The 12,937-nt window shown below is 41.4% G+C and overlaps 1 protein-coding gene across 22 annotated transcripts in view; it reads left to right on the top strand.

Moving 5' to 3' along the window:
• Nucleotides 1-12,937, top strand: part of CCDC146 (coiled-coil domain containing 146) — a 139,283-nt gene that overhangs the window by 75,148 nt on the left and 51,198 nt on the right. For 6 of the 22 annotated variants that reach the window (XM_081535680.1, XM_081535682.1, XM_081535669.1 and 3 more), the window contains exon 1: nt 8,191-8,396. The exons of 10 other annotated variants lie outside the window; for them this stretch is intronic. Coding sequence is in view for 1 of the 12 variants with exons in the window: in XM_081535668.1 (XP_081391794.1) it covers nt 10,801-10,827 (27 nt within the window). In the remaining 11 variants the exon portion in view is untranslated. Of the gene's footprint in view, nt 1-8,190; nt 10,632-10,796; nt 10,828-12,937 lie in introns of those variants that run through there. 6 more of the 22 variants (XM_081535678.1, XM_081535673.1, XM_081535665.1 and 3 more) reach the window with 3 other exon arrangements.

Raw genomic sequence — 12,937 nt, 5'->3', positions numbered from 1 at the left:
CTGCTGTGACATGGATTAAGGTCCATCTCACATATTTTAAGAGATATAGGCAGTATCTTATCTACTTTTCCTGATTAAGAAATATGTAGGAATAGTTACCAGCCCCTAAATTTTACAACCTATCAAGGATAACTGGAAATGTGGCATTTCCATGAAATGAGGCTCTTTATATTTGCCAGAAAGCACATAAAAATATTTTGTAATCACTGACTTAGTGAACTAGAAACAGCTGTATTTGGTGAAATGTTTATTAAAATCTACTTTTTAAACTTTTTTTCATGTATTTTTATTTTACTTTGCTTGGGTATCAAAGTTGGTATCAAGTGAAAAAAATTAAAATTATACTTGGTGACATATGGTTTTCTCTTTTTTTTCCAAAACTAAAAACTATGTCTTCAAATATCATAAAAAAACAGACTTCTTGGCAAACTGTTAATTTCTGAATATTCCACCCTTTTCTGAGGAAATCCCAGAATCGGCTGTTATATAATTACCATGAGCAATTGCTATCCATTAGTTACCATTCAAGTTATAGTATTTCAAGAAATCTGTAAAGTGACTAATTGGTTGCAAGAGTACTGGAGTGGGCTGCCATTGCCTTCTCCTGGTTCACATAAGTACATAACAAAAGATTCTGAGGATCTAACTTTCAGTTTGAATGTAACACATTCTAATACCCATTTAGTTATAAAAAGTCTATTATCTTTCCCTTTAAAGAGTTTTTGTTAGGATTCAAACATTCAGGTATTGGATTTTATGCTTTATTCGTGGATTTTAATATTTCTGGTACTTAAATTTGACTTAACAGTCTACGGAAGTCTGAATAATTATGGGCTGAGCTACGCATCCTTGGAGGTAGATCAGGTTGAGTTGAGGACTTTCCCCCAGTGACAAGCTGTCAGGAGAAAATGTTTGATAGTTTTTCTATTCAAAGGCTAATATTTCATTCCAACCTGTATGGGGAGTGTGCATTCCACATACAATCAACCAATCCATAAATCTTCCACAAATAATACCAGCTTATATCCTCTTAACTTTTATACACACACACCCACATGCACATACACATACACACACACCACACAAGCACACACACCCTTCAGGCTGTTGGTGTTCTTCTAGATTGACTTTTTTATATTATTTCGGTGATGTCCTTTACCCTTTTGGCCCAATTCACATGGGTACATGGAGAGGACAGGTCATATATTGAGATAAAACAGCAAGTTTTAAGGATTGCCCTCTATTTTCATGGTTAATAATTTTACTGATATGTGCAACCTTTCATGCCACACCCCTATCTGCCAGATGCTGATGGATTCTTGAGGCATGTGCTGAGCACCTGCTGTGTGCTAGGTTCTTGAGACATCAGAATGACTTTCACCTTCAGAGAGCTTCCCATCTAGTGGACAGACATTTGAGCATGATTTTAACATTACAAGATAAGCACTCTAATTGAGGAATGTGTGAGCTATAGTAACATCACTCATGAAATATTTCTACTGTTCAGCAGGTTCTAGTTATCTGGGCTATATCAAGTGAATAAAAGAGTGAGAGATATTCTGCCTTAACAGAAACATCTGTAGAACACATAGGAAAGCTTACAGTAGGTTTTAAGGATTGGCCCATATTTTCATGGTTAATAATTTTACTCATCAAAATCAAATGGCTTCTGCACACTAGAAATAAACAATCTAAAAATGAAATTGCAAAAACAACTCCACTTATAATAGAATCATACTGTTTATACTGTTCAGGGGGTTCTCAAGGCAAGAATACTGAAGTGGTTTGCCATGTCCTTCTCCAGTGGTCCGCATTCTGTCAGACCTCTCCACCATGACCCATCCGTCTTGGGTGGCCCCACACGGCACGGCTTAGTTTCATTGAGATAGACAAGGCTGTGGTCCGTGTGATCAGATTAGCTAGTTTTCTGTAATTTTAGTTTCAGTGTGCCTGCCCTCTGATGCCCTCTCGCAACACTTACCGTCTTACTTGGGTTTCTCTTACCCTGGATGTGGGGTATTTCTTCCCGGCTGCTCCAGCAAAGTGCAGCTGTTGCTCCTTACCTTGGACAAGGAGTATCTACTCATGACGGCCCCTCCTGACCTTGAATGTGGAGTAACTCCTCTCGGCCCTCCTATGCCCACTAAAGATAGGACACTGAAAGATGAACTCCCCAGGTCAGTACGTGCCCAATATGCTAATGGAGATCAGTGGAGAAATGACTCCAGAAAGCATGATGGGATGGAGCCAAAGCAAAAACGATACCCAGCTGTGGAGGTGACTGGTGATAGACGCAAAGTTCGATGCTGTAAAGAGCAATATGGCATAGGAACCTGGAATGTTAGGTCCATGAATCAAGGCAAATTGGAAGTGGTCAAACAGGAGATGGCAAGAGTGAATGTCGACATTCTAGGAATCGGCAAACTAAGATGGACCGGAATGGGTGAATTTAACTCAGATGACCATTATATCTACTACTGTGGGCAAGAATCCCTTAGAAGAAATGGAGTAGCCATCATGGTCAACAAAAGAGTCCGAAATGCAGTACTTGGATGCAATCTCAAAAACAATAGAATGATCTCTGTTCGTTTCCAAGGCAAACCATTCAATATCACAGTAATCCAAGTCTATGCCCCGACCAGTAACGCGGAAGAAGCTGAAGTTGAAAGGTTCTATGAAGACCTACAAGACCTTCTAGAACTAACACCCCAAAAAGATGTCCTTTTCATTATAGGGGACTGGAATGCAAAAGTAGGAAGTCAAGAAACACCTGGCGTAACAGGCAAATTTGGCCTTGGAGTATAGAATGAAGCAGGGCAAAGGCTAATAGAGTTTTGCCAAGAGAATGCACTGGTAATAGCAAACACCCTATTCCAACAACACAAGAGAAGACTCTACACATGGACATCACCAGATGGTCAACACCGAAATCAGATTGATTATATTCTTTGCAGCCAAAGATGGAGAAGCTCTATACAGTCAGCAAAAACAAGACCGGGAGCAGACTGTGGCTCAGATCATGAACTGCTTATTGCCAAATTCAGACTTAAATTGAAGAAAGTAGGGAAAACCACTAGTCCATTCAGGTATGACCTAGATCAAATCCCTTATGAGTGTACAGTAGAAGTGACAAATAGATTGAAGGGACTAGACCTGATAGACAGAGTGCCTGATGAACTATGGACAGAGGTTCGTGACATTGTACAGCAGACAGGGATCAAGACAATCCCCATGGAAAAGAAATGCAAAAAAGCAAAACGGCTGTCTGAGGAGACCTTACAGATAGCTGGGAAGAGAAGAGAAGTGAAAAGCAAAGGAGAAAAGGAAAGATATTCCCATCTGAATGCAGAGTTCCAAAGAATAGCAAGGAGAGATAAGAAAGCCTTCCTCAGCGATCAGTGCAAAGAAATAGAGGAAAACAAAGATTGGGAAAGACTAGAGATCTCTTCAAGAAAATTAGAGATACCAAAGGAACATTTCATGCAAAGATAGGCTCGATAAAGGACAGAAATGGTATGGACCTAACAGAAGCAGAAGATATCAAGAAGAGGTGGCAAGAATACACAGAAGAACTGTACAAAAAATATCTTCACGACCCAGATAATCACAATGGTGTGATCACTCACCTAGAGCCAGACATCCTGGAATGTGAAGTCAAGTGGGCCTTAGAAAGCATCACTACGGACAAAGCTAGTGGAGGTGATGGAATTCCAGTTGAGCTATTTCAAATCCTCAAAGGTGATGCTGTGAAAGTGCTGCACTCGATATGCCAGCAAATCTGGAAAACTCAGCAGTGGCCACAGGACTGGAAAAGGTCAGTTTTCGTTCCAATCCCAAAGAAAGGCAATGCCAAAGAATGCTCAAACTACTGCACAATTGCACTCATCTCACACGCTAGTAAAGTAATGCTCAAAATTCTCCAAGCCAGGCTTCAGCAATACATGAACCGTGAACTTCCAGATGTTCAAGCTGGTTTTAGAAAAGGCAGAGGAACCAGAGATCAAATTGCCAACATACACTGGATCATCGAAAAAGCAAGAGAGTTCCAGAAAAACATCTATTTCTGCTTTATTGACTATGCCAAAGCCTTTGACTGTGTGGATCACAATAAACTGTGGAAAATTCTGAAAGAGATGGGAATACCAGACCACCTGATCTGTCTCTTGAGAAACCTGTATGCAGGTCAGGAAGCAACAGTTAAAACTGGACATGGAACAACAGACTGGTTCCAAATAGGAAAAGGAGTACGTCAAGGCTGTATATTGTCACCCTGCTTATTTAACTTAGATGCAGAGTACATCATGAGAAACGCTGGGCTGGAAGGAACACAAGCTGGAATCAAGATTGCCGGGAGAAGTATCAATAACCTCAGATATGCGGATGACACCACCCTTATAGCAGAAAGTGAAGAAGAACTAAAGAGCCTCTTGATGAAAGTGAAAGAGGAGATTGAAAAAGTTGGCTTAAAGCTCAACGTTCAGAAAACTAAGATCATGTCATCTGGTCCCATCACTTCATGGGAAATAGATGGGGAAACAGTGGAAACAGTGTCAGACTTCATTTTTTGGGGCTCCAAAATCACTGCTGATGGTGATTGCAGCCATGAAATTAAAAGACGCTTACTCCTGGGAAGGAAGGTTATGGCCAACCTAGATAGTATATTTAAAAGCAGAGATATTACTTTGCCAACAAAAGTCCATCTAGTGAAGGCTAAGGTTTTTCCAGCGGTCATGTATGGATGTGAGAGTTGGACGGTGAAGAAAGCTGAGTGCCGCAGAATTGATGCTTTTGAACTGTGGTGTTGGAGAAGACTCTTGAGAGTCCCTTGGACTGCAAGGAGATCCAATCAATCCATCCTAAAAGAGATCAATCCTGGGTGTTCATTGGAAGGACTGATGTTGAAGCTGAAACTCCAATTATTTGGCTACCTCATGTGAAGAGTTGACTCATTGGAAAAGACCCTAATGCTGGGTGGGATTGGGGGCAGGAGGAGAAGGGGACGACAGAAGATGAGATGGTTGGATGGCATCACCAACTCGATGGACATGAGTTTGGTTAGACTCTGGGAGTTGATGATGGACAGAGAGGCCTGGTGTGCTGCAATTCATGGGGTTGCAAAGAGTCGGACACGACTGAGCGACTGAACTGAACTGAACTGAACTGATAATAGAATCAAAAAGATTAAAATACTTTGGAATAAGATGAACAAAATTTAAATGGCTTGCCCAAATACGTTGCCAGGATTTAAAGCTCCTCTACCAGGGGATTAGCAAGAATGCAACTCAAACATCCTCATATTCTGCTCCTGAGTTTCCATTTCATGGTATCAATGAGGAAGTTGCCAGCTGTCACTTTGGGTTTTTGTTCTTTTCCAAAGAACACTTCTTCGGTTAGCAGTGAAACGCTTCACTGTCCATCACAATCTGCCTGCTAGAAGGGGAAGTGGAGGACATTGTCACAGAGAATGCTCAGCTGGCACCGGGGCTTCCCAGATGCCTCTCTGGTAAATGCACTGTTATTTATGAACACCGGGAAGAGCAGTGTGGGCAGATGCATCTTCAAAACAGGAAGATGGGCACCAAAGGTCCCAAGTTTCTTTGTTGTGGGAAGTGGCTGTATCCTCTATCTGTAACCTCACAGCCCAGAGCTGGAGGAATTGGCTGCCAGCCAGGTGAGAGGGGCGGAGTCCTTAGCACAAAGAGGAGCCTGAAAGGTGAGAGCAGCTGCAGAGAGTAGCCAGGTCCAGGGACCCAGGCCACTGTGCTCCAGGCTCACCCACATTTACAGTCATGGCTCCTTGGGACAGCAGCTGTGCAGGGGTTGTACTCTGTGATCTGCATAGTGAGATGAATAATTGACCATCTTTTATACATTTGTAACCCTTGTGTGAGAGATGGGTCCCAGCTCCACTTTCGATCTCTCCCTGCCTAAAGGCACTCCAGGTCTGTGAAGGTGCCCTAGAGGTGGGGCCCCTGCATGTAAATGAATGAAAACTGATTGGTCAGAGTCAGCAGCCAACACAGTTCTTTCTGTCCCCGCCCCCACACCGCCATTTCTGTCCCCACCCCTACTCTTCTAGTTCCTGTTTTTGTGATTTTAGTCATTCGTGGTTTTAACTCTGTTTCCTAACTCCATTATGTTCTGACTCTCATGTAAATACCCCTCAGGACTCTGGCCCAGTTAGCTTCTTTACTCTTAACCATTAGTTCGCCCTTTGAAGTTCGGAAAGAGGAATCTGGGTTTTAATCCGGCTCATTTCCTACCTCCTGGGCTTACAGCCACTCCAACCTGCTATCATCTTTTCCCATGATCTTTGGAAGCAGGGGGGAAATCATTTAAACAAAGGATAAATGATTGTTAAAATTCCAAGCAACTGCAGTTTAACTGGGACAAATGTATTTTAAAGGAATGCCACTCATTAGCATGTACGTGCTTAGACATGCTTTTTATTTATTTGGCTGTGCATGTTATCTTAAAATTATTGTAACTTAACTTTAAAGTCTTACACAGAGCTAAGCCACCTGCATTACTCACCCAGTGTCCACTGCATTTGATACCTTAACTCTGGGAGGCCCTGTTTGCCACTTGTGGCCTCCCCCGCATTCCTGTGGTCGGCCACCAAAGGAGGAACAAGACAGCTGTGGAAAACAGTCCCAGAGCTCTCTGCTCATCCTGTGAGCCTTGCCAACCATACAGAAGGGAGAAAGGGAGCCGTGGGTGAGGCAGCCCGTGTTGTACGGCACATAGTCTGCTCTTTCAAGCCCCGTGTTGAGGCCAAGTTACCTTGCTCTTGTCCTCCTTCTACACCTGCCCTCTCTGATGGGAAAGGTGGAGTGGAAGTGAATGAATGAACAAGAGTTCTTAGAGCCACATCATTGGTTTTAAGATAAGCTTAAGTCAACACAATGTAAAGAATATTACCGAGTACTTATAAGATACCAAGCTATGTGCTGGGGCTTAGAGATGAACACCCTAGGATTTCTATCATCAGGGAGTACACAGCCTAACGGGGGCGATATATTTAAACATGTGTTGATAATAGTTTACCATGTATACAAAGATATGCATCTAAAATTAAAGAAGCAGTAGAGAGAAAGATGTGAGAGTTGGACTATAAAGAAAGCTGAGCACCACAGAATTGATGCTTTTGAACTGTGGTGTTGGAGAAGACTCTTGAGAGTCCCTTGGACTGCAAGGAGATCCAACCAGTCCATCCTAAAGGAGATCAGTCCTGGGTGTTCATTGGAAGGACTGATGTTGAAGCTGAAACTCTAATACTTTGGCCACCTGATGGGAAGAGCTGACTCATATGAAAAGCCCCTGATGCTGGGAAAGATTGAGGGCGTGAGGAGAAGGGGACGACAGAGGATGAGATGGCTGGATGGCATCACCGACTCGATGGACATGGGTTTGGGTGGACTCCGGGAGTTGGTAATGGACAGGGAGGCCTGGCGTGCTGCAGTTCATGGGGTCGCAAAGAGTCGGACACAAATGAGCGACTGAACTGAAGAGAGAAAGAAGTAATCTGCCTGGAAATGTAAGGCAGCCACAGAGGCTGACAACTGAGATGTTTCAAAAGAAGAATAAGAATTCTCCAAGTGGACAGGAGAGAGAAATTGAAGCTAGGGCAATACAACATACAAAGACATGGTGTGAGATGGTATTCGTTTTCTACTGCTCTCATAACCAATTACCATAAACTTGGTGGCTTAAACAACACAAATTTATTATATTTTGTAGGTAAGATGTCCAATACTGGTCTTGATGGGCTAAAATCAAGGTGCTGACAGGACTGCATTCGTTTCTGGAGGCTCTAGGGGAGTATCTGGTTCTCTTCCTGTTCCAGCTTCTAGAAGCAGCCCTTATTTCTTGTCTTGAGGTCCACTTCCTCTGGCAGGTCAAGTCCTTCTCACACTTTCAACCTTTCCTTCTTCCATTTCATCTCTCTAACTCAGCCAAGAAACATTCTCTGCTCTGAAGGAGTCATGTGATTAGACCGGGCTCAGTCAGATAATCCACAATAATGTCCTCATCTTAAAGTCCATATCTGCCAAGTCCTGTTTGCCATAAAAAGTAACATATGTACACATAATAGGGATTATGATGTGGACATCTTGGGATTGGGGGGAGGGGCATCATTCTGCCAACCACAGGACATGTTCTAGAAATGAAATGGTCACAGTAGGTTTTAGAAGAAAAGGAGCCAAGTCTGGAGAGGGTGGCAATCTCCAGATAACCAAGGCTCTTGTATACCAACTAGAGGAACTTAGACTTCATCCTGAAAGTGACAGGATCCTCTGAAGGGTTTTAAGCAAGGTGAAAATTGTATTTTAAGGCATGGGCATTCTTCCCCAAATGGCTATGCCTCAACAGGATTGACCTCTCCCTGGGGAAAGGTATGAAAATTTATTTTAGATAGAGCACTCTGCTGGCAGCTTGAAGGAGATTCAAGGGGACACAACTTGAAGTCAGGAAAGTGCTTAGTTATCTACTGCCACATTCTCAAAAAGAAGTGATGAAGACTTGTGTACAGCACTAAATAGATTCTGTCTATTCTATGAAAGTATCTGACATATCTAGTTTAACAGAATCTATGGATGAAATCCCCCGTAATATCAAATTTCTCTCTTAAAAAATGGTCACGGTATATGAACATTGATATTATATCATTTAAATAAATCATGTATTCTAACTTTTAGAGAAAGATGTTTACTGCCCTCTAACTCTTAATTCCCAGAGTCTTGAATGGCTCTTGCCCAAACAAAGTCCTAGTTTGTCCAGTAACAGTAGCCTGTGGGCTCCTCTGTTCGAGAGTCATTGGCATACAGGCAGGTTCAGACTATACAGGTAGTTCAGACTAGGTACAGTGGATAAGTTTAAAAAGAAAACAGGTCATGGCAAAAGCATGGGCAACACCAACTTTTTGAAAGTTGGTGAGAAAAAAACAGAAGAATTAGGAAAGAACCATGAGACCATATGCCACAGGAACCAGAGGAGAGAATTCAAAAACAATCAACTGTCAGAAGTCAATAGTAATAAATGTCATAAGATTATCAAGTATAATAAGGACAGAGGGATGTTTGAATTTAATAATTAAGGGGTCACTAAGGCTCCACTTCTTACGAAGATGGAGTAACAGAAACTAGGTTTACCCTCTTACCTTAAACAACTAAAAAATGGACCAAAGCAGGTGAAACAATGGTTTCCAGACTTTGGACAATAGCACAGGGCAGTGATCCCTTGGAATAGGTAAATAAATGAGTTGAGAACTATAATTGCCCCATTTTACTACTTACAAGAGTGTTTCTCCAAGTGATAACAGAGGGGGGGGATTCCAAACAGAGCCAGCTGGCCTTGCTGATTTGACAAGATAAGTTTGGGGTTCAGGGAGGCCACATTGGCTAAATTATGCAGGTGAGGTTAAGGGAGAATTTCACAGGGAGAGAGAGAGAGAGCGCGCTCCAGAAATCTGCCCAGGAATGCTGATCAGTGCATGCATGTGAGGACAGTGCTGAGGCTGGGAAAGAACTCCCAGAGAGATCAGGATAGAACAATACCTGGAGCTCACACAGCGCCAAGAATAGTTCATTAGGAGATTGGAAGACCTCTTGGCACTGTAGAAGTGTATTGATTCAGGAGTGGGGCCAAACTGGCCCAGAAAGAAAGAGCATTCTAGACTTCCTCAACAAAGTTTCAAAGCAAGCCTTGAAAGGATCAAACTATTTCCAAGTAACTTAACTGTGATTCACAAAGTCCCAAAATATTTAAAGGAATATCTACCCCCCCCAAAATGCATTTCACAACAGTGTAAAAATCACAATGTCTGTCGTCCAATCAAACATTCGTAGGCATGCAGAGAAACAAGAAAATGTGGCCTGTAATGAGAAAAACCAATAATGGAGTAGACACAAAAACAGAATGAGTAGACAAGGACAATAAAACAGCTGTTACACACACTTTGAATGTAGGGGGAAAGGCAGAGGACAGCATGAGCATAATGAGAGGGTAGAAATTATAAAAAGACCCAAACCAAACTTCTAAAGATGAAGAAACAACATTTGAGGTGAAAAGTTCACTGGATGGGATTAACAGCAGATTAGATACTAAAGAAAAAGAGATGAGTGAGGCTTTAGGTATAACAATAGAAACTATTGAAAATGAAACAAAAAAGACTGGAAGACAAATATGAACAGAACATCAGTGATCTGTGGACATCAAGTGGCCCAACGTGTTTAGTTACAATCACAGAAGGAGAGGAAAAGGGCACAGAAAAAAATATTTGAAGAAATAACACTTGAATTTTTTTCCAAATTTGATGAAAACTATAAATCCACGGATTGAAAACACTGAACAAATCTCAAGCCAAAGAAAACCACACCATGACATATCCTAAACAAATTATTGAAAAACAGTGATAATGAGAAAAATATCAAGATCAGCCAGAGAAATAAGGAAATCATCAGTCAGTTTACCAATCTGGTGATACTGTGGCAGCCTGATCACTATGGATTGGTGAGTGACTGGAAGGTAAGAAAGTACAGATAAAGGGCAGAGCCAACTCTTCTGAGAAAAAACTGAAATGAAAGAGGAGAGAAAGAAAGAGGTAACTGAATGGGAGCATAGCATTCAAGGTATGTTTTGTTTTGTTTTTATAAGATAGACTTGAGCGAATTTATAGGTTGAGGATAATGTTATGATAATAATAAAATAACTAACATTGATAAAGCCCTTATTTGTTTACCAGATACTATACCTCAATACCTTATATATATTGATTCCTTTGGTCTTCACTACAGCTTTATGAAGGCTTCCGTTGTGGCTCAGCTGGTAAGGAATCCGCCTGCAATGCGGGAGACCTGGGTTGGATCCCTGGGTTAGGAAGATCCCCTGGAGAAGAGAAAGGCTATCCACTCCAGTATTCTGGCCTGAAGAATTCCATGGACTATATAGTCCATGGGGTCGCAAAGAGTTGGACAAGACTGAGCAACTTTCACTTTCACAGCTTTATGCAATGGGGCTATTTTTGTTTCTCTTTTATAAATGAGGTACAGATGGATTAAATATTACTCCAAATTACAGGGTTAAAAAGTAGCAGAGCTGGAATTCAAATCAAAGTCCACTTGTAATGTACTTGACTTGTATGTGCTGAGCCAGCAAAGAGGGGAAGCAGGGGTTATTATAAAGGCGAGAAGGTATAACTGATGCCTAGGAAGGGGTAGGAGATATATATTTGAGAGCACATGTGGATGGGTGGGACACGACCAGAAGGAAAGGAAGACTTCAGTTTTGAGATTTGGGGAAAGAAATTAAGGCTGTGTGTAAGTGTAGATAAATAGATTTGTTGATGACTTTAGGTGGCCAAATTTTGCTTGGTGAATGTGTTAGGTTAGGTGTACAGAAAAGCTGAAACTTGATATGACAACCAAGGGGAGAAGTCAAACAAAACGAGTGATGAATTGTTGTTGAGTTTGATTGCATTTGAGCTATAAGTAATGTTCTTTATTTCTAGCAGTGAAAGGGAGAGGGTGAGAGAGAGATAAGGATGGTAAATATTTATCCTATCTCCCAAAGCATGGCAGCTATTTCTCAGGATGAGACCACCAGCAGGTAATGTCAAAGAAGCAACAAGAATGGAGTAGGTTAATAACCATGGTCACCTTGGTTGCCCTGCAGACACCCACACAGACACCTAATTGTTTCCTCATGCTGACCCCCTTCCAGATAAGTCCACTTGGTAAAAGCTCTTACTGAGCTATTAGTCTCCTTGGAATGTCCTAAAATTTCAATTTTTGGAATTTTTTCCATATTATTACATGTCATCTATGAATCATGAATTCTTGTTAAACTTTTAGCTCTAGAGTAAATGTTTCCTTCCAATCTCAATTACCAACAAGGCGATTCAGTAACACAAGAATCTATTGTGAAATCATATTTATGAACTTCTGACATTATATCTAACCTTTTGTTGTATATACTCTTTGACAACTTAAGATTGGGCTTTACGCTCTATTTCTCAGAGCATGCATTTTTAAAACATGACAAACTTGGTTTCTGTACCCAGTTGTGTCATGCAGGGTGAAAATGCAACTGTCTTTTCCACGTTTTTGTTTACAGACAAATAATTTCATCTACTAGAACTGAATCTTCTTCTTTTTAAAATTTTATTTATATTTATTTATGCAATTTATTTTTGGCTGTGCCGGATCTTTATTGCTATGGGGGCTTTTCTCTAGTTGTGGTGTGCAGGCTTCTCATTGTGGTGGCTTCTCTTGTGGAGCACAGTCACCAGGACATTTGGTTCAGTAGTTGCGGCTCCTAGGCTCTAGAGCACAGGTTCAGCAGTTGTGGTGCATGGACTAAGCTGCTCTACACTAAGTAGGATCTTCCTGGACCAGGGATAGAACCTTTGTTTCCTGCATTGGCAGGCGGATTCTTTACCACTGAGCCACGAGGGAAGCCTGACTCTTTTTAAGAGAGATTTGTGTTTAGTAGAGTAGATCATAGTAAGATGGCTTATCACTCCTTTTTCTGAACATCTATGATTTAACCTTTTCCAAGTTATGCAGAAACTACAAACACATATCACAAGTGTTGCACTGTTAGCTTTATTCCAGATTCTGGGTACCAAAAGTAATCTGGCTGGTGAAGTGATGTACATAGCAAATAGGAAAAGAAACCTGTCCACCTTCCCGCTTTTTCCATGGTCATAAAACCTGCCAACAGGCATCCATGGCTGACCTGCCATCAGGCCTCAAACTACTGCTGTTTCAGATGAGACTCAAGTTAGGGAAAATTCAGCTGAGTTTTCAATAAGTCTGAGCTAGAATTCGGTTGTATCTGCCACTACGATCTGATCACAGTATTCTCCAGTTTGAAATTCTGTTCTGAATTCTTACTGCTTATAGCAATTGTTTTCAAGCATATTTTAACTTTTTGT

The sequence above is a fragment of the Giraffa tippelskirchi genome, chromosome 10 (genome assembly GCF_054371585.1).
Source record: "Giraffa tippelskirchi isolate mGirTip1 chromosome 10, T2T-mGirTip1v1.2.pri, whole genome shotgun sequence".
NCBI classification, from domain to species: domain Eukaryota; kingdom Metazoa; phylum Chordata; class Mammalia; order Artiodactyla; family Giraffidae; genus Giraffa; species Giraffa tippelskirchi.
Note: the sequence above shows the minus strand (reverse complement) of the source record. Positions and strands in the feature narration are given on the sequence as shown.